The sequence below is a fragment of the Notamacropus eugenii genome, chromosome X (genome assembly GCF_028372415.1).
Source record: "Notamacropus eugenii isolate mMacEug1 chromosome X, mMacEug1.pri_v2, whole genome shotgun sequence".
Lineage (NCBI taxonomy): Eukaryota > Metazoa > Chordata > Mammalia > Diprotodontia > Macropodidae > Notamacropus > Notamacropus eugenii.
Genome location: NC_092879.1, coordinates 63,552,159 through 63,569,998, shown reverse-complemented (window position 1 = coordinate 63,569,998; position 17,840 = coordinate 63,552,159). Strand labels below are relative to the sequence as shown.

At 43.4% G+C, this 17,840-nt stretch overlaps 1 protein-coding gene across 3 annotated transcripts; it reads left to right on the top strand.

The window, feature by feature from the left end:
• Nucleotides 1–1,705: 1,705 nt before the first annotated feature.
• SLITRK4 (SLIT and NTRK like family member 4) lies at nucleotides 1,706–13,534 on the top strand. 3 transcript variants are annotated; one of them, XM_072627195.1, is made up of 3 exons: nucleotides 3,249–3,420; nucleotides 7,192–9,633; nucleotides 11,295–13,534. In XM_072627195.1, exons 2-3 carry the CDS (start codon nucleotides 7,242–7,244, stop codon nucleotides 11,411–11,413), a joined length of 2,511 nt encoding a protein of 836 aa, XP_072483296.1. In that variant the 5' UTR covers nucleotides 3,249–3,420; nucleotides 7,192–7,241; the 3' UTR covers nucleotides 11,414–13,534. The 3 variants fall into 3 exon arrangements, with proteins under 3 accessions (XP_072483295.1, XP_072483296.1, XP_072483294.1); XM_072627194.1 differs by lacking the exons at nucleotides 3,249–3,420; nucleotides 11,295–13,534 and adding an exon at nucleotides 1,706–2,118 and having other exon boundaries at nucleotides 7,192–11,084; XM_072627193.1 differs by lacking the exon at nucleotides 11,295–13,534 and having other exon boundaries at nucleotides 7,192–11,084.
• The last annotated feature ends 4,306 nt before the right edge of the window (nucleotides 13,535–17,840 follow it).

The window sequence follows — 17,840 nt, the reverse complement described above, 5'->3', positions numbered from 1 at the left end:
AATGAATACATCTCGAGCTATATATAGCTCGAGATGTATATAGTATGTTAGAAGAAATGCCACATTGTTTTGGTATCTGTTGTTACTTCCCAATCGCATTATGCAATATAATGCAAATTTCGAGTTCCTAATTAGCAGAGTCTGTTTTGTTCGAGTGGAGCACAGAAGAGGGAATTTTTCCACGGTGCAGCTGTTACCTATGGTGGAAAAGAATCTCACCTCACAGAGATGAGCTACACAAATACTCATAGTGTTAGGGAAAAAGGCCTTGGTGTTTCCTTTAAGCAGGGCTCTTTCAGAATGGATTGCACATTCCATACAGCAAATGTTACCACTGCTGCCCACTCAATTTCTTCCCTAGGTTGTTTTTAATAAGGCAGGAGAATGGGGGGGGGGGGGTGTTGCTGTGGAGAGGCCTCTTTTTTTTTTGCAAGGTGTAACACTTAACTCTGTAAAGACTGTAGCTGTATCTGCACAAGCTAGTAGGACGAATTCAAACTTGGGAATGAGATACATACATCTGGTGAAATCAGTAGGGCTGTGCTGAATGACATATAAGTCCCTTGCACAGGGAAAGATGCCCCATTAGCTCCTCAGAAAGGGGTAGGACTGGGTTTGCACAAAGTGTATGCCCATCAGGCTTGCATGTTAAACAACTAGGGGTTCTGGTTCATGTTCAGCCAGCATCAAAAGTCTAGTTTCAAAAACCATTGCTTGTTTCAGTTTTAGGGGCTTCTGATGTTTAAACAGAAATCATTGTGGGCTACTGGATAGACCCCATTCTGCTTCTAGAGCCTCTTAGGGACACTACTAGTAGATGGGGCAGAAGGCTGGATTAAATACAGAGTAGTAAAAAAAAAACAAAAAAAAACAAAAAAAACTCAGTTTTATTCCTCCCTGTGCACTCTGCCCACTCCACCCACCCCATATATAGAATAGAGCTTTACAAGAGGTTCTGCACAGAGTTGGCCTCAATAAATATTTGTTGCAGGAGAAGAAAAAGGAATGGGGTGGGGGTGGTATTCACCTATACCCCACAAACAGAGGGAGCTGACTTTGTTTGCAAAGCACCTCCAACAGCCAGGGCTTGAGTAGAATAGAAGAAGGGCTTGAGCCAAGGTTTATTGTTTGTACCCAGTCTGGAAATGCCCACCACAGAGATCTCGGGGCCACTTTGGGGTTTAACTCTCCTGTCCCACCAGACCTCGTTCCCTGTTTATTTCTCTCCTTTTTTTGCCATAGTTAGTGACTGGCAGAAAAATTAACTTGTTTGAATTTTACTCTTTTCCTCTGACCCTTCCTACCCCCTAGTGGACTCGCTACCCAAACGAAATGGGTATCGGGAATAGGCCTAGGTAATTCACATATTGGCTCAACCCCGGAATAACCAGGAAACCTAGTGCTCCGGTTTTTCTGATATTGATCATGACAATGAACTACTGTCAAGCTAGAAGCGACTTTCCTTAGGGGGTTCTTCCCTTGGTTGGCGGCTTACTCTCCCTCTCCCCCCCTACCCCCACCCCCACCCCCAACCTCCCCTCCTTCCAGCAGGGTCCTCTCCCCCTGCCTGTCCCCGCACGGCCCCTCCTGGCCACCACCAAACCCTGGAGGAGTGGAATGCACACAATGCTTCTCTTATAGGGCTATAGCCCTGGATCTGGGCATGCTCAGTAGTCCAGGCAGGTTTGTGGTCGCAAGTGCGGCATGTCCCCCGTCCCACACCTCTGCTGGCTCCCTGGCCCCAGCCCGGGCCCAAGCCCCAGGCTGCCCCAGGCTTAACCCTTGCCGCATCTCAGCCAGAGGCGCTTCGTGGGGTGGGCGTAGGGGTCATTGAGCCGCGTGACCCCTCCCCCCATTCCACTTTGGAGTCTCACTTCAGGCTCCAGCCCCCGGCCCCGGACACACACACACACACACACACACACACACACACACACACACACACACACACACACACACACACACACACACACACGTAGGCTGGGCGAGTGCGAAGCCTCTGCGATCCTCGGAACTCAGCCCCTACCTAAGGACCGCTCGCTCTGCACAAGTGCCGCTGCTGCTCCTTGGGCTGCGGGGCGATCCAACTGTCACGGAAGGACGGAAGCAAGGAGAGAGGTACAGTAACTAGATTCCAAAGTGCTGGTGTGCTTTGCCATGCCTTCACCCCTTCCTGCATCCTAGCCTCGTAGTTCTTAATTCCGCGGCTGTGGCAGCGGCTGCGTGACACCCCACCTCCTCCATCCCCCATCCCCCACCCCACCCCCCCCACCCCCGCCCTGAAAGGAGGGTCTTTCCTCAGCTGTGAGTGCCTGCTTGCTAGCTCCCAGAAATGTCCCCAGAGACATCTTTGCTTGTTGATCAATCGATCAATTGATTGATTGATTGTGAGTGTGCGCTTGTGTCAGTGTGTGTGTGTGTGTGTGTGTGCATGTGTGCGCGCGCGCTCCGGCTAGGATGCACGGGGGTGGGAGCAAAGACTTGGGGGGGGGGGGGCGGAGACCTTCGCTCTACTTGGGGGTCCCTGGAGGCTGGGGGCTGCCTCATTGGGGAAAGTCTGCCGTGGGGGAGGACAGAAAAAAGTGGGCTCTGTGGTGTGTGTGTGTGTGTGTGTGTGTGTGTGTGTGTGTGTGTGTGCGCGTGTGTGTCTGTGTCTGTGTTCGTGTGTGCGCGCGCCCGGGACTGGGGCACCGTGGCCGAGGTAGGGGACCAGAAATGTGCTTGGGGAGAGGCAGTACTGTGGATGGGTTATATGTGAATGTGCGTGTGTGTGTGTGTGTGTGTGTGTGTGTGTGTGTGTGTGTGTGTGTGTGCGCGCGCGGGCGCGTGGGGAAGGGAGAGGGAACTAAATACTTCTGTGAGTGTATGGAAAGGTGCAGTCTGGCTGTCAGAGGAATCGGTTTAAGTGTGTATCCGTCCGTCTGTCTGCACCCAAGTGCGCGCAGCTGTGAGTGTGTGTATGTGTGTCTGTGTTTCTGTCTGTGACTCCCTCTGTCTGTGTAGATGCGTGTGTGTGTGTGTGTGCGTGTGTGCGCGCGCGAGGAGTGTGCGAGAGTGTGCGGAGGAGCAGAAGTCCAGATCACGTAGAGACAGACAATCGCAAAAACTGCAGAGCAGATAGGAAGGCAAGCGGGGAGAGAGGGAGGGAGGGAAGGAGGGAGGGAGGCAAGAGGAGAAGGAGGGAGGGAGAACGGGAGGGAGGGAGAAGGGGAGGGAGGGGGGAGGAGGAGGAGGGGTGGAGGGAAGCAGGCAGGCAGGAGCAGCCGGGCAGGCTTAGATGTGTCCGGATCGGAGAGGAGAGCAGAGCAGAGCAGCGGGGAGGGGACCCGAGAGAACCGAGGGGCGGCGAGCCGCCCAACCAAAGCAGGGAAGCTACCCAGTAGGGGAGGACACCCGAGCGGAGGGGTGAGGAGAGCAGAGGTAGGTGCCCAGCCAGTGGGAGGCAGGCTGGGCGCTCCCTCCCCCACCCTGGCACCCTGGGGAGGCGGCGAGGTGGTTGAAGGTGGGAGAGCATCCCGACTTTGTCGGGTGCCCTCGGAGCCCAAGGCTTGCGGTGGCCGCCTCCGAGCCCGGGAAAGCCTCTCCGGCGCCGGTTGTCATTATAGCGGCAGCCCTGGGCTCGGGCACCCGAAGGGGACCGAGTTGCCCCCCGGTTCCGACTCTCGCAGCCTGCCAGCTGGTCCACAGGGCTCCTCTCTCTCGGCGCCTTCGTCGGTCCAGGGCTCAGCACTTGCCCGGGACCTTAACGAGATGCTGCAACCAGCACGATCTGGTGGGTAAGCAAGCCGGGGGCTCCCGCCCAGAGCAGCCAAACCCGGGTGGAGACGCGAAAAGGGACTTTGAAAGGTCGGGCTTCTGGCTGGGGCTGGGGGGACGTTCTGATAGCAAAAAGGATGGAGACGCCTGAATATCGCTCCCCTTCTGCCCTGGTCCATTCTAGGCTGGCACGGGCTGAGAGTGGGGGGAGAGAGCGGGGCACTTTCGACGGGGAGGGGGAGGGAGGAAAGGGGGATTGCGGAGAGATTCCAGCCTTCGAAGCCTGGCATCCTCAACCCTGCCCCCTCCTCCCCCTCAACCCCCATCTCTCCGTGGCTTTAAAGAGGCGTCTGGGAAACTCCAGCTGCTACCCTCGGTGGTTTGGGATAGGACTGCCCCTGTGCCAGTCGCTCAGCCTGGGCAGCTGAAGGGGGACACCCAGGGTAGCAGCCCGGCCAGCTTCGGCCCCGGCCCTGGGCACGGGGTTGCGGCAATGCGGTACTCGCTGTCGCTGCCATCGGCCACCTCGGGACTCCTTTCGGAGCTCGGAGCGGCAGCATCTCTATTGCCTCGGTCTTTCCCTAGGCAGGCAAGCGGCTGCTTCATTTGCCATCTTCCTACTAGCCCTGTGCCTGTTCTGCTCCCCCGCTCCCCCTCCCTTTTCCCTCCCCCACCCTCTCTGGGCATGAGATGCGATCATACGCTCGCAGAGTGGGTGAATGATTTCTGCTAAGACTTCCTATGCCTGTCCCCGGGAGCTCGAGAGGGGCATCTGGCTGACACTTGGGAAGGCTGGAGAGGCGCCTAGCAGCATCCCAAGAGTGCTTGAAGTAGTGCATTATTTTTCTCCCATTTGCTAAATGTTTGTTTAGCTCCTGCAATTCTTTGACTCTGTCCTTTTACCCTCTGCCCTGTTTTCATTCTTCTCCATCCCCTCTGCCCTCTTTCTAGTTTCTCTTAATCCCTTCTGTCCTCTTTCTGGCTCCTTCCTGTCATTCTCTTCTCCTTGGAACTCCCTCTTTTCCTATTCTCTCCCATTCCAGCTGGCTCTTGTTTCCTCCTTTTCGAAGGGAGCTGCCTTTTTTTTTTTTAACTTCCTCCTAGCTCTTCCCTGCCCCCCCTTTTTTGTTACCCACAGTAGAAATCTAGAGGGGGAAGGGATCCCCCTTTTCAACTGAGGCTCTCTGCTGGTGTTGCTTTGTTTGTTTGTTTCTGGTTAAGATTTAGGTTTATACCTGAGGAAGAAAAGTGTCTAGAAATGGCTGAACTGGACACGGGGAGCAAATGGTCCCCGAAAAATCTCGATTTGACAATGAGAGTTGTTTTGAGATTTTGGTGATGTCATTCTTATGAATTGTGACTTCTTTTGCACTACCAGTCACGCCGTCACACCAACTAGGGTCAATGTATATCTTTACAGCATCCAATTAGCATTCTGGCAGCGTAGTTCTGTGTTTCTGTTTGGCCCACCTTAAAACTACAGATCTCTGTAGGTCTTGCATAATGGCTTGTCTACTTTTATAGATGTGATATGTTATTATTATAGACATTCCTCATGGGTAAAATAAACAAAGGGGTGTCTATAGGATGTGTCTTTCACTGCATCATTTTCCTCTTCTGTGTTCCTAGGTAATTTATAGATTGGTAGGAAGGTAACCACTTTGAAATAGCAGCTTTCTGGCTATTTACCATGAAAAGAAACGACGTGGACAAACCTGCATAAATAAAAAGAAAATACATGTTTTATATGTTGATGGAAATCTGTCTTGCAGAAATTCATGTATATGGTTCGGAATAAGTGAAGAATTGGAGAAAATGGGCTAATTTGCTATAAGGATTAAAATCTACCAACAAATGTTATTCTATTTGCTTAGAGATCAGGGGTAAGAAGGGTGTGTGGGGGAAGGGGGAAACAGCTGGGAACTGATTAATTTAAGACAAGAATCTGCTGTGACTACAGAGTATATCTAGCTCCCCAGCTAGAGCCACATAGGAATGTCGCTGTGTGAACTCCATATCCCAGGCAGTGGTAGACAGTGGTAAAAGAAGGCTGGAGCAGGAGTTTGGACTAAGTAGCAGCCAACATATGGACTGAAGCTAAAAAGGAAAGGGAAGAGAGACATGAAGTAAAGTGAGGCAACAGTCTCTGTAATGCCAAGATAGATCAGCTATTCATCTCTGCATTCAAACAGAAAATTCCTTTCTGTGGACTCCCTCAGGACAAGTTTTGTTGTGGTTGCTTGTTGCTAGTGTGTGCGTGTGTGTGTGTGTGAGAGAGAGAGAGAGAGAGAGAGAGAGAGAGAGAGAGAGAGAGAGAGAGAGAGAGAGAGAGAGAGAGAGAGAGAGACTGTGACTGTTTGTGGCTAGAGACATCTTCCAGATAACAAATCCTTCCCCTTTTACCACCCCCCCCCCCAGGTTATTTTTCCCCTTGCTGTATCAATACCTGCCTTCTCTTACATTGAAAAGCACGAGAGTGTGAATTCAGTACAATTCAGCCTAACTGTAGACTTAAGGCAAACCACATTGGTGTGGTTGAAAGACCAGGGGCCTTGGAGGGAGAAGCTACGTGACCTTGGGTAACTCAATTTTTCTCTCTAAAATTTAGTTTCCCTGGCTGTAGAAAGGGCAACAATGCTGCCTACCCCATCTACGTTAGGGGGATACTGCGAGGCTCGGAATAGATGGTGACTATGAAAGCAATTTGCATACTTTAAACTGCTGTACAAATAGAAAGGCATTGCTGTTGCTGCTGCTTGTGTTTTTGCCCTGTGCCCCTTGCCACTTCTATCTCTCAATTCCCTGAGCTCCACACTAATCTAGCCTTTTTATTTTGTCCCTCAGTCAAGCCTTACACTATTCTGCCTTCTGATCTCCCTTTCTAATCATGCTAACACCTAGAGAATTGAAATTCACACATTGGAACTCCTTTGTGGTACTGGTTCTGGACTTGAGCACTCAAAGACTAGTGACTTTTACTGGGGTCAGTGCTAAGGAAGGCTTTGGCACAAGCTGGGTAAAAGAAATATTTGCAGAATGGCCTGGCTTTTGCCATAATTAGAAATCTTTCCTTGTATTTTCTGTTTTTGCCCTACAGCATTATGTACATTCCATACAAAGCATTAGAACCAAAGTCAAAGAGATGCAGTGTTTGGATTGGGTTTTCTGGGTGGGATCAGTGTCAGGTTTTAGTATAAATTGAATTTCTGTGGTTTAAATATATATTTTATATATGTATATGTCTGTATATGCAGACATATACATATCTATATGTAGACATATATGTACATATATAAAGATAGCTACACATATATGTCTCTACACACACACACACACACACATTGCCTAATAATTCATTAGGGTTTAGTTTCTACTCAGATGAATTTTCAAAACAATGACCATTGAAAAAAATATTTTCTTTCTTTTTGTTTTTAGATTCTTTATCTTTATTCAGAAGCATAAAGTTGTTTGCTGAATGCAAGAAGATGTTACTTTGGCTCTTTCTGGTTTTATCTACCCCCATTTCTGCTTCGACAAATGCAGAGTCTGAGCCCTCGGTGGAAATTTGCAATGTGTGCTCCTGTGTGTCGGTGGAAAACGTGCTCTATGTCAACTGTGAAAAGGTTTCTGTCTTCAGACCAAATCAATTGAAACCACCCTGGTCAAATTTTTACCACCTCAATTTTCAAAATAATTTGTTAATTGTCCTCTATCCCAATACATTTCTAAATTTTTCACATGCAGTATCCCTGCAGCTGGGGAATAATAAATTGCAGAACATTGAGGGAGGAGCCTTCCTGGGGCTCAGTGCATTAAAACAGTTGCACTTGAATAACAATGAATTAAAGGTTCTCCGAGCTGACACTTTCCTTGGCATAGAGAACTTGGAGTATCTCCAGGCCGACTACAATTTAATCAAGTATATTGAACGGGGAGCCTTCAATAAACTCCATAAACTGAAAGTGCTCATTCTGAACGACAATCTGATTTCGTTCCTTCCCGATAATATTTTCCGATTCGCATCTTTGACCCATCTGGATATCCGTGGGAATCGAATACAGAAGTTGCCCTACATTGGTGTGCTGGAACACATTGGCCGTGTCGTTGAATTACAGCTTGAAGATAACCCTTGGAATTGCAGTTGTGATTTGCTGCCTTTGAAAGCATGGCTGGAGAACATGCCATATAACATTTACATAGGAGAAGCTATCTGTGAAACACCCAGTGACTTGTATGGGAGGCTTCTGAAGGAAACCAATAAACAAGAATTATGTTCCATGGGAACTGGGAGTGATTTTGATGTGCGGATCCTACCACCCTCTCAGCTGGAAAATGACTATACCACACCCAATGGCCATACAACCCAAACCTCATTACAAAGATTAGTGACAAAGCCCCCCAAAACAACCAATCCTTCAAAGATCTCTAGCATTGTTGCAGGCAAAGCACTCTCGAATCGCAACCTGAGTCAAATTGTGTCTTATCAGACTAGGGTACCACCACTGACACCTTGCCCAGTCCCTTGTTTTTGCAAAACTCACCCTTCTGACTTAGGCTTAAGTGTCAATTGCCAAGAAAAAAATATACAATCGATGGCCGAGTTGATGCCCAAACCCTTAAATGCCAAGAAGCTGCATGTCAATGGCAATCAGATTAAAGATGTGGACACCTCAGATTTCACTGAATTTGAAGGTCTGGATCTACTCCACTTAGGCAGCAATCAGATTACGGCGATCAAGGGAGAGGTGTTCCGGAATCTCACCAATCTCCGTAGGCTCTATCTCAATGGCAATCAGCTAGAACGGCTGTACCCTGAAATGTTTGCAGGTCTGTACAACCTGCAGTATCTCTATCTTGAATACAACTGGATCATAGAAATCTTAGCCGGCACCTTTGACTCTATGCCCAATCTGCAGTTGTTGTATTTGAACAATAACCTCTTAAAGAGCCTGCCAGTTTACATCTTTGCAGGTGCTCCTCTCGCTCGACTGAACCTGAGGAACAACAAATTCATGTACCTGCCTGTGAGTGGGGTGCTTGATCAGCTCGAGTCCCTCACACAGATAGACCTTGAGGGCAACCCATGGGACTGCACTTGTGACTTGGTAGCCCTAAAGCTCTGGCTGGAGAAACTAAAAGATGATATTGTGATGAAAGAACTGAAATGTGAAACACCTGTACAGTTTGCCAGCATTGAGCTGAAGTCCCTCAAAAACGAAATCCTGTGTCCGAAGCTGCTCAACAGGCCTTCTTCTCCCTTCACTAGCCCCATACCTGCCATTACCCTCACGACCCCAATGGGACCCATCCGAAGTCCTCCTGGAGGCCCAGTCCCTCTGTCCATTTTAATCTTAAGCATTCTGGTGGTCTTGATCTTAACTGTGTTTGTTGCTTTCTGCCTCCTAGTCTTTGTGCTCCGGCGCAACAAGAAGCCGATCGTGAAGCACGAAGGTCTCGGAAACCCAGAATGCAGCTCCATGCAGCTGCAGCTGAGGAAGCATGAGCACAAGACCAACAAGAAGGATGGGCTCGCAGCGGAAGCCTTCATCCCGCAGACCATTGAGCAGATGAGCAAGAGCCACACGTGTGGCTTGAAAGAGTCTGAAGCAGGCTTCATGTTTTCTGAGCCACCAGGACAGAAAGTCATCCTGAGAAACACGCCCGAAAAAGACAAAGATCTTGTCCATGTAGATACCAGGAAAAGACTGAGCACAATTGATGAGTTGGATGAATTATTCCCTGGCCGAGATTCAAATGTATTCATTCAGAATTTTCTGGAAAGCAAAAAGGAGTACAACAGCATCGGGGTCAGTGGCTTTGAGATCCGCTATCCAGAAAAGCAACAAGACAAGAAAAATAAGAAATCACTAATAGGAGGTAATCATAGTAAAATTGTTGTAGAGCAGAGAAAGAGTGAATATTTTGAACTAAAAGCAAAACTTCAGAGTTCTCCCGACTACCTACAAGTCCTTGAAGAGCAAACAGCTTTGAACAAAATATAGGTCATGCAGTCTTATTTCCTACAGAGGACATTTATTTAATGATGAAAGTGCCTTTTGTTGACTTCTAACTTCCAAATTCTATATTATCAATAGGCATAGAGGCAGGTGTTTCCAAGGGTGTCAGATTAACTGTAGTCACATATGAGTTGTCAAATAGAGAAAGATTTTGACCTTTAATGGATTTCACTCCATAAAACTTAGACTGTGGAATCCTGTGGGGATACTGCAAACTCTATTGCCAAAGGGATGCTTTATATACATATTACGCTGAATTTAACCACAAGGGGCAAATCGGTTTTGTACCCCCTCCCCCATTGCAAAACCGTGGCCTCCTTGTGATTTGTTAAAGCAAACACAAGCAAACTGGTAGCTGTGTTTGTACCTCAGCTGGGTCCTTCATCTTGCACGTGGATTAAGTTGGTGGTGGAACTGGAGTAATCCTTTGATTTGTGGCATTGTAACAACTCTGTTTAAAGATTCTCTGAAAAGTTTTTTTAAAAGCATGCAAAGAGAGAACATTCGGTAGTATCTGTAAATTGGTAACCTTTATGGCCTGCATCTTGAAACCACTGGAGTTACTGATGTTAAATTGTGCAAACATTTGTTTAAAATATACCATGCATTATTACATACCGATGAAAATAAATTTGAACACTTTAAACATACCTGTCTATACATAAAATTTAAAAGAGAAAAAAAATCAATGTGATTTATACAGCATTTGTGGTGACCTGAAGAAATTATTGATGTTAATGCAGAATTAAATACAACTCAAAATTCAAACTATGACTAGAGTTTGTCCTCAGTTATGTGAAATAGCTACAATCCTCTAAGGTTGGCCAAAATTAGCCAAATGCTTACCATGTGAGCGCACCAGAAAAATATTTTTGTAATATAATTCATATTTATGAAATACCTTGTACACTAAATAGCAAATATGTACTCCTTAATATGTATTTAATATGCCTGACTTGTTTTCCTGATCACAGTGCATCTATCATTCAATAGAAATTAAAACAGAGAAAATATACCAACCTGAAAGCAAGAGATGAAGTGTATAGAACTATTTTGGATAATGTGATCAGGTACAATTTAAAACAAACAAACAAAAAAAAAAAGGTGTTCTGTGCTACTCTTGTGAAATTAGCATAATATCTTCAGATTTGTTACCAATTGTGCATTTTCAAATAGATTCATTAGTTTTATAGTATCATGTCTCTCAGACAGTTGGTATTTGCCATCAGTTGTCTTGCTTTTCAGGGTTCTACAACTTAATCTAAATAGTTTTCACTACAAGTATTTACAAAAAAAAAAAAAAAAAGTAAAGAGTAAGGTAAATAGCTTCATCTTAACATGCACCAGTATACTGTTCCTTCAATCTCTGACTAATGCCAGATAATCAAGTGGAACAGTAAACATGGTAATCTTGGCTGGTAGAGGCCACATTGTAAAATGCATTTATTGGTCTCAGTTCAGTTCACAGTATTTTATAGTCCCATGACTCCCCAAATGACACCATTGTGGTTGTTTTGGCAGATAAGATGGGAGTCAAACGGATCAAGATACTCAAACACCCATTCATCGAAGGTGTTTGCAAGATACAGAGACTCTCTCCCTCTTGGCAAAGTACCAATGGGAAAGCCATTCTGCTTTGACCTGCCTCCATAATGTTGCCCTCTGCCACCTTCTGTAATCAATACATTGATCAATCCAGTGACAAGGAAAGTAAACAGATTTTCTTCATGCTTTTCAAGCGGTACTTCTGAGATGACACTGTGGCAGAAGTTCTAACAACAATCTTGGTGATAAACTCTTCATTTCCAGGGCCTTCTGCATTTGCTCTAGGAGGATGTTTGGCATACAACCTAGATTTAAAATATATTTATGTATATATATGTATATACATATATGCATATATATAATTGGTTTTAAAAATATTTTGAAGGAGAGTGAAAAGAATTCTCTCCTCAGTTTTCACATCTCCTTGCTGGTGGTGCTCTTAGAACTTTAAGGTGTGTGGTTTCCTTGACACAAAGTTTGTGTGAGAAATTTGTACACATTTACAAAAAGCCTGAAACAGCTATTGAATTCCAAGTTTGAAAATTGGCATTAAGTTACATGTGTGACAGACGGTGTCCAACCAAATGCCATCTGAAATTTTACGATGTCATTATCAAACACTTATGCATCCATGGAGTCAAGGCTTCCTAAATGCATAGAGATCTTACAGGACAAAAATGAACAAAACCTCGAAAGTGGAAGTGTTTCAGTTGATCCTATGATCAATGAAGTATGGATTGTGAAATCTGAAGTGGATGCTTCAATGATGAACACTAATAGTTTAGTTTCATCGGCCATTTGGGGGTGCTAGGCCATTGTGATGATACCTTTTATCCAGTGTGGGCAAGCTAAAAGGTTGCCAGAAGATCGGCAGTGAGAAGACTACCTGCCACAGTCTGAAGACTCTCTGTAACTAGCTAGCATATTGTCTGTATCTTGGTCTCTTGACAGAGATTCAAAAACAAAAACAAAAATGTTCAATTAAAAAAAAGGAAATTCCAGAAGCATGGTTATTTGAAAGTACTGACTGTAACTGAGTGGTGGTTAGAAGACTAGTAGTTAAAGCTGAGATGCTATCCTTAACCAAATTCATTGTGCCTACATTATATAGTGTATACTATTTTGCACAGGTCCGTCCACAGTTCTTTTTGAAAATTTTACAGTATTGTACTTAGGTGTAAGTTTTGGGTTGAGTGCAAAAGCTGTCAAGATACTATATCTCCATATTTTGTCGATATAAATACAAATCTTGGTGTTAGTTTAATCCTTGGAGAGGTAGTGCATATGTTTTGGTTCAACATTTCTAGTAGAACTTGCATTCAAATGGAGAAAACCCAAGAACCACAGCTTGTCAGAGTGGCTGGACAAATCATGGCATTCTTGGTTCTGTGCACATTTGAATGGATTCTTTTAGAACTGTTGCAAGGGAAATGAGCCGCTATAAGCACTAGTGGAAGGATTATGAAAATATATTGTGTCCATGTATTCTCAAGTAAGTCTTAAATTATTTTTTTATGAAAATTAATAAAGATTAATTGTTTTCTTTGAAAAAGTACATCTTTGTGTAATTTCATCAGAAAGCAGCTATTTAAGTACAGTGGTTCAAGTACAGTGTAAACTGATGTGTAGTCAAAATTTAGCTTTTCTTGCTGAATATTAAACAGAATAAAAATCTTAATCAGAAAATCATTTAAAGCCAATTTTATTAGATTTGTTTCTTTGTTTCCTTTTTTTCTCTTGTTTTAAAAGCCATAAGGATGCATACATTATAAAAGGCATGGCCTCATGACTAATGTTAACAGATATTTCAGATATAACATCACATCTAGAAATTAATGGTGGTGATATTATTAATCTATCTTATCTTTTGCATGATTTGTACATTGATATTGTATGAAATGAGCACAGTGAGGTTTTTTTTTTTGTCGTTATTGTTGTTGCATCCAAAGAGCTGGGGGAGAAAATATAATAAGAATGTATTTATAATCACTATTTTGAAATAAAGTAAAGAAACAAATTGTATTGTTTTTACCCTGCTTTGATCATTAATATTTTTAGGTTAGTTTATAGTACAAAATACAGTTAATGCTATTAGGTCACTGAAAAGAAAATGGTTTCATGACCTCTGTTTGCTTTTGGCAACATCAAGGTATCAGACAGAATTTACTAAATGCCATTTTGTATGAGAAATTAATAAAATTGTTTGGTACACTCATTTTTGAAGCTAGAGTTTGTTAAATACATTTATCTTTCCATTCGTTATCAGAAGAAATCAAGCAATCATCAAAAAGATTGCTATTTCCATGAGGTTTGAGGATAAAGATATGTTGCTTAGGATACTATATTTATTCAATTTTATACTTAAACCTATGTTAAGAAATGTTTTGTTTTCAACCATATTTTCCATTCGAATTCTCACCAACCAGTGACCCCCTTGGAGAATTGTCAGATGGGGTTAGGAGCTGATTGGCAAATATTGTTATTTGACATAAAAATTACAGTCAGACATTTTATCATAGAGTTTAGCTGAGTTTATAACAAGCCATCAGCTTGACTCTTTATAGTCCAATTAACCAGCAATGGCAATGTACTATCTATACAATTTGGTTCTGAAAAGATTATCCGGATAACCTGTACATCAGTTCACTGTGGTTGTAATGTAGGAAAAAAAAAAAGATCAACTGATTGTATCTTGGCTGATCAGTGTCATTTGAAACTAAAAATGGATGTAAACCATCTGTATTAATCAATAGATGTTAACTGAATATATTTATGTACAGGACATTACCTGATAGAAAATATAAATGAAAAAAAATACATTACTGTGGGATCTGATCTACACAACCACCGTAAAGGAAAAGGTCATGCAATTATCACAAGTTTAAACATCAGAAAGAGTCAGTCTGGGTAGGTTGGTACAACATGTCGCATTTTATTTTGTTGTTGTTGCTTTATTTTTTTTTAAGTCACAAGCAGCTCAGTCGCAGGCTTGTAGGCTTTCCCTGCTCTTCCTGGCCTTCCTAAAGCAGCAATTGCTGATGTAGTGGCTCTTGGTTTTCCAATTGTCTAGTTATATAGTTGGGATGGGGAGTGGGGAAGGGAGGACAGTCCTATTTTCAGAGAGGATTAAATTCACTGTGGTCAGACCATAATTGATTTGGCTGGCTTTACCTGGATAACTGCCCCACCTTCCATTTCAGATTGGCTGTGTAGAACAGAATTAACTAACTACTCCATGGCTAGATCTATATTTGTGAAATGAAGGGGAGAATTGTTGCAAGTATGCACATAAGTAAAGTCCCCCCAAAATGCTGTTTCCTCCGTTATATAGGCATTCAACCTTAATTATCAGAGTAATGTTTTAGTTCTCCATTCTGCAATACTCATGTTGACCTAGCCTTCATACAACACACAATAGGTTATGTGGAGTGTCTAGAAGGATTGTTTTAACTGTACAGAATTGTACTTTAAGTTTCAATGTCATCTCTTTTTAAGTGTTAACAGTGCTTGTGTGCACAATATGTTTGAACTACATTGGAAAATGTTGATTTAAGAAAAACAACCTGTGGGGTTTTTTTTTTGGTGTGTGTGTATGCGTGTGTATGTTTGTGTATGTGTATGTGTGTGCGTGCACATGTGTGTGTGCATGTGCCTAATATGTAATAACTAGTTTGACTTCCCTTTTTGAGGAGGGAAACAATTTTCATTGGTTACTCTGGTGTCAGGGGCAAAAAAAAAGGTGGAACACTGAAACAATTATTTGGAAAATGTTTGCACTTCTCCCTCTCCATCTTCTGCCTCACCTGCCCCTCTCCTCTCCCCATTCCCTCCCAAATTAAAAAAAAAAACTATTGAGAAACATTTCTGAAGGCCAAATTCCAGTTGTCTATACAGTCCCAATTCACCAGCATTCCATGACAGTTTCCTTTTGTAGCAAATGGCTACATTATCCAAATACAATGAATTCAGCATTCATATAATCCTAGTCCATATCATAAATGTAAAAGTGCTCTATTTAATCACATAGACTCTAAAATCGCCTTTCCATGGTCTATTCAAATCATATGTATATATAATGAATGTACACATCAAGTCACTTTCAACATCAATTAGCTCTGAGAAAGATTCACCGCAACATATGGAATTACATTTTTTCTCCAACTATGAAACCACACTCACTCTCTGGGCTCATTCCTCCCCATATTAAGCCCTTTCACACAGGCTGAGGCCTAACAGCATAGGGCAAACTCATTGTTTATGTGCCACTTATGGGACCTGTTTGAAAATGCAGTTCTAAGGCTCTGTTCTTTTTTCAGAATAGGTATTCCTGTATATAGGAGCACATTGTGTGACCCGCGTCTCAGTGGAAGAATTCTAGAATGACCATTCAATACTCTTAATGCCCTTTATGCCAATAAACATAATTCCCATAGTCCACATTGATAGTCAATCGGTTAATTATCTGCACCTTTGAATTTAGAAGCCCAGTAGAACTTCTGCTGGGTGTTGATTCAAAAAAGCTAGGACTATACCTGGCTAGACAGAAGCAAGTAACGATTAGGGTGCTAAAGCAGTCATCTAGATCAAAGAGTAATATTTTTTTGCCTCAGTTTCCAACAAAAGTGGGTGCTTCAGCCTGAATTATATTTGCCTACCTCCGTGTGCCATTCCACTTTCTAATTTAAGCTAGGCCACCATGTTACATGCGATACAAATGTGTGCCCTTTCAGCCTTCCACGATTTACAGCCATTTGCTCTTCTCCTAGGCTACGGTTTTGTTCCTCCTCACATATGAGCTGCACCATCAGTGTCCTAGTAGGATCAATGAGATAAGATATTTAAAGTGATTTGCACATGTTAATGTGTTACATAAATGCCAGCTAGCATCATCATTGATGGTGTTGTCAGCATATAAGAATGCTGGTCTAGAAGCAAGCTCTGTTGCTCATCTGTGTGACCTTGGGCAAGTTACTTGTCATATACTAGCCTCTCTCCCTTCATCTGTGAGGGAATCAAACCATATCAGTGCCATCCAAGCTTTTCAATGATAGGCACGTGATCAGACATCCAGATATATGTAGACCACATGAAACTGTCACATTCACAATTACAAATTGGCCCTGTTGATCTTCCAGTTAGTAGCAGTCCATTAAGCAAAGTTAGTGATGGACAGGTGGATGAGAGCTAACTAGGTAACTGATCTTCATCCATTACACTTCTTGGGGTCTGGAAAGCTACATTTGGCCTGGGGACTACATGTTAGACACCTAGGAACTAAATGATCTCTCTGAGGTTCTGCTAGTTCTGACATGCTCCAATTCAATGTTGAGAAGCTTACAAAATTTAGTGCTGAATGCGATCCCTGGGCAACCAGAGAGTGTGGGTTGTAATAGACTTTATTCAGGGGAGGCTTATGAGGACATCTCCATCTCAGCCAAAGAGCCCGAAAGTGAGAACTTGTCTTAAGTCACAGCGTGGAAGACTCCCTTTATTTTAAAGTGGTTAGTCAGCTACATTTATGGGGTTCCTACTGTGTGCAGAGTAATGTGTTAGTGTAAGATCAGGGAAGTAGATGGCTAAAGAGCCTTAAGAGAAAATGTCTACTTGTCAGATGAAACAATTGCCGAATTGGGATCATGGCCAGATCTTCTATTTTTCTTAAACCGAGATGAAATTAGGGCTGTATCCACACAAAGGGACCAGTCTGGCTGTTTTGGCAGAAGCCGTTAGTCAGTGGCTGAGGAATTAACTGCTTGATGGGTGGAATCGCTCAAAAGGCCTGTGTCTTTGGGGTCTGGATAGAAACTTATTCCTGATATAGGTAAGTATTGTACTTTTCTGGGGGGAAGAATGAAACTTCAGCCATCACACATAGATTTCATTTTGATGAGGAACTGCAGAGAAATTGCAACAGATATTAGAATTCTAAAACGTGGGATAATAGGTTCCCAGACTATTGTTTTTGCTGTTGTTGACTGTTGTTAATTTTCAGAAGCTTCATATCAATGAAAATCACCAAGGATATATTGGCAAGGCCAATTCATGTGAAGAACCCCAGGAAACAAATGTACTTTGCCACAGATTCCCTTGTTCCATAGCAGGATGACTCAGGCTTGCCAAGTCCTCACTGCTGGAAATTCTTCTCTTTTGCTGTTTATAAACAGCAGACACAACCTATGGTACCAGGTAGCTTATGGATATTTTTCAGTCTGTTGCAGTAGGAAAAAAAAAGTCGAAAAGTATAGTCCAACTTGATCATTTCCACTATCTAAAAAGACCTAGCCCAGTTCTGTGTATGTTTCCATAGTTAGGAAACCCTTTGCAAACTCCTATACATACACTACTTCATTTGATATTCATAGGAACCCTCTGAGTTAGGTAGAGGAAAGGAGGAGCATGCCTATTTTCCATATGAGCCAGTGGAGACTAAAAGAGGGTTAAGCCACTTACTCCAGGTTATGCAACTGGTGATCAGCAGAGCCAGGTTCTTTTGGCTCCAAGTCTAGTTAGTTTGCTCCCTAT

Excerpts from the sequence above, each read along its gene's own strand:
- SLITRK4 (XM_072627194.1), top strand. The coding sequence starts at position 7,242 with ATGTTACTTTGGCTCTTTCTGGTTTTATCTACCCCCATTTCTGCTTCG.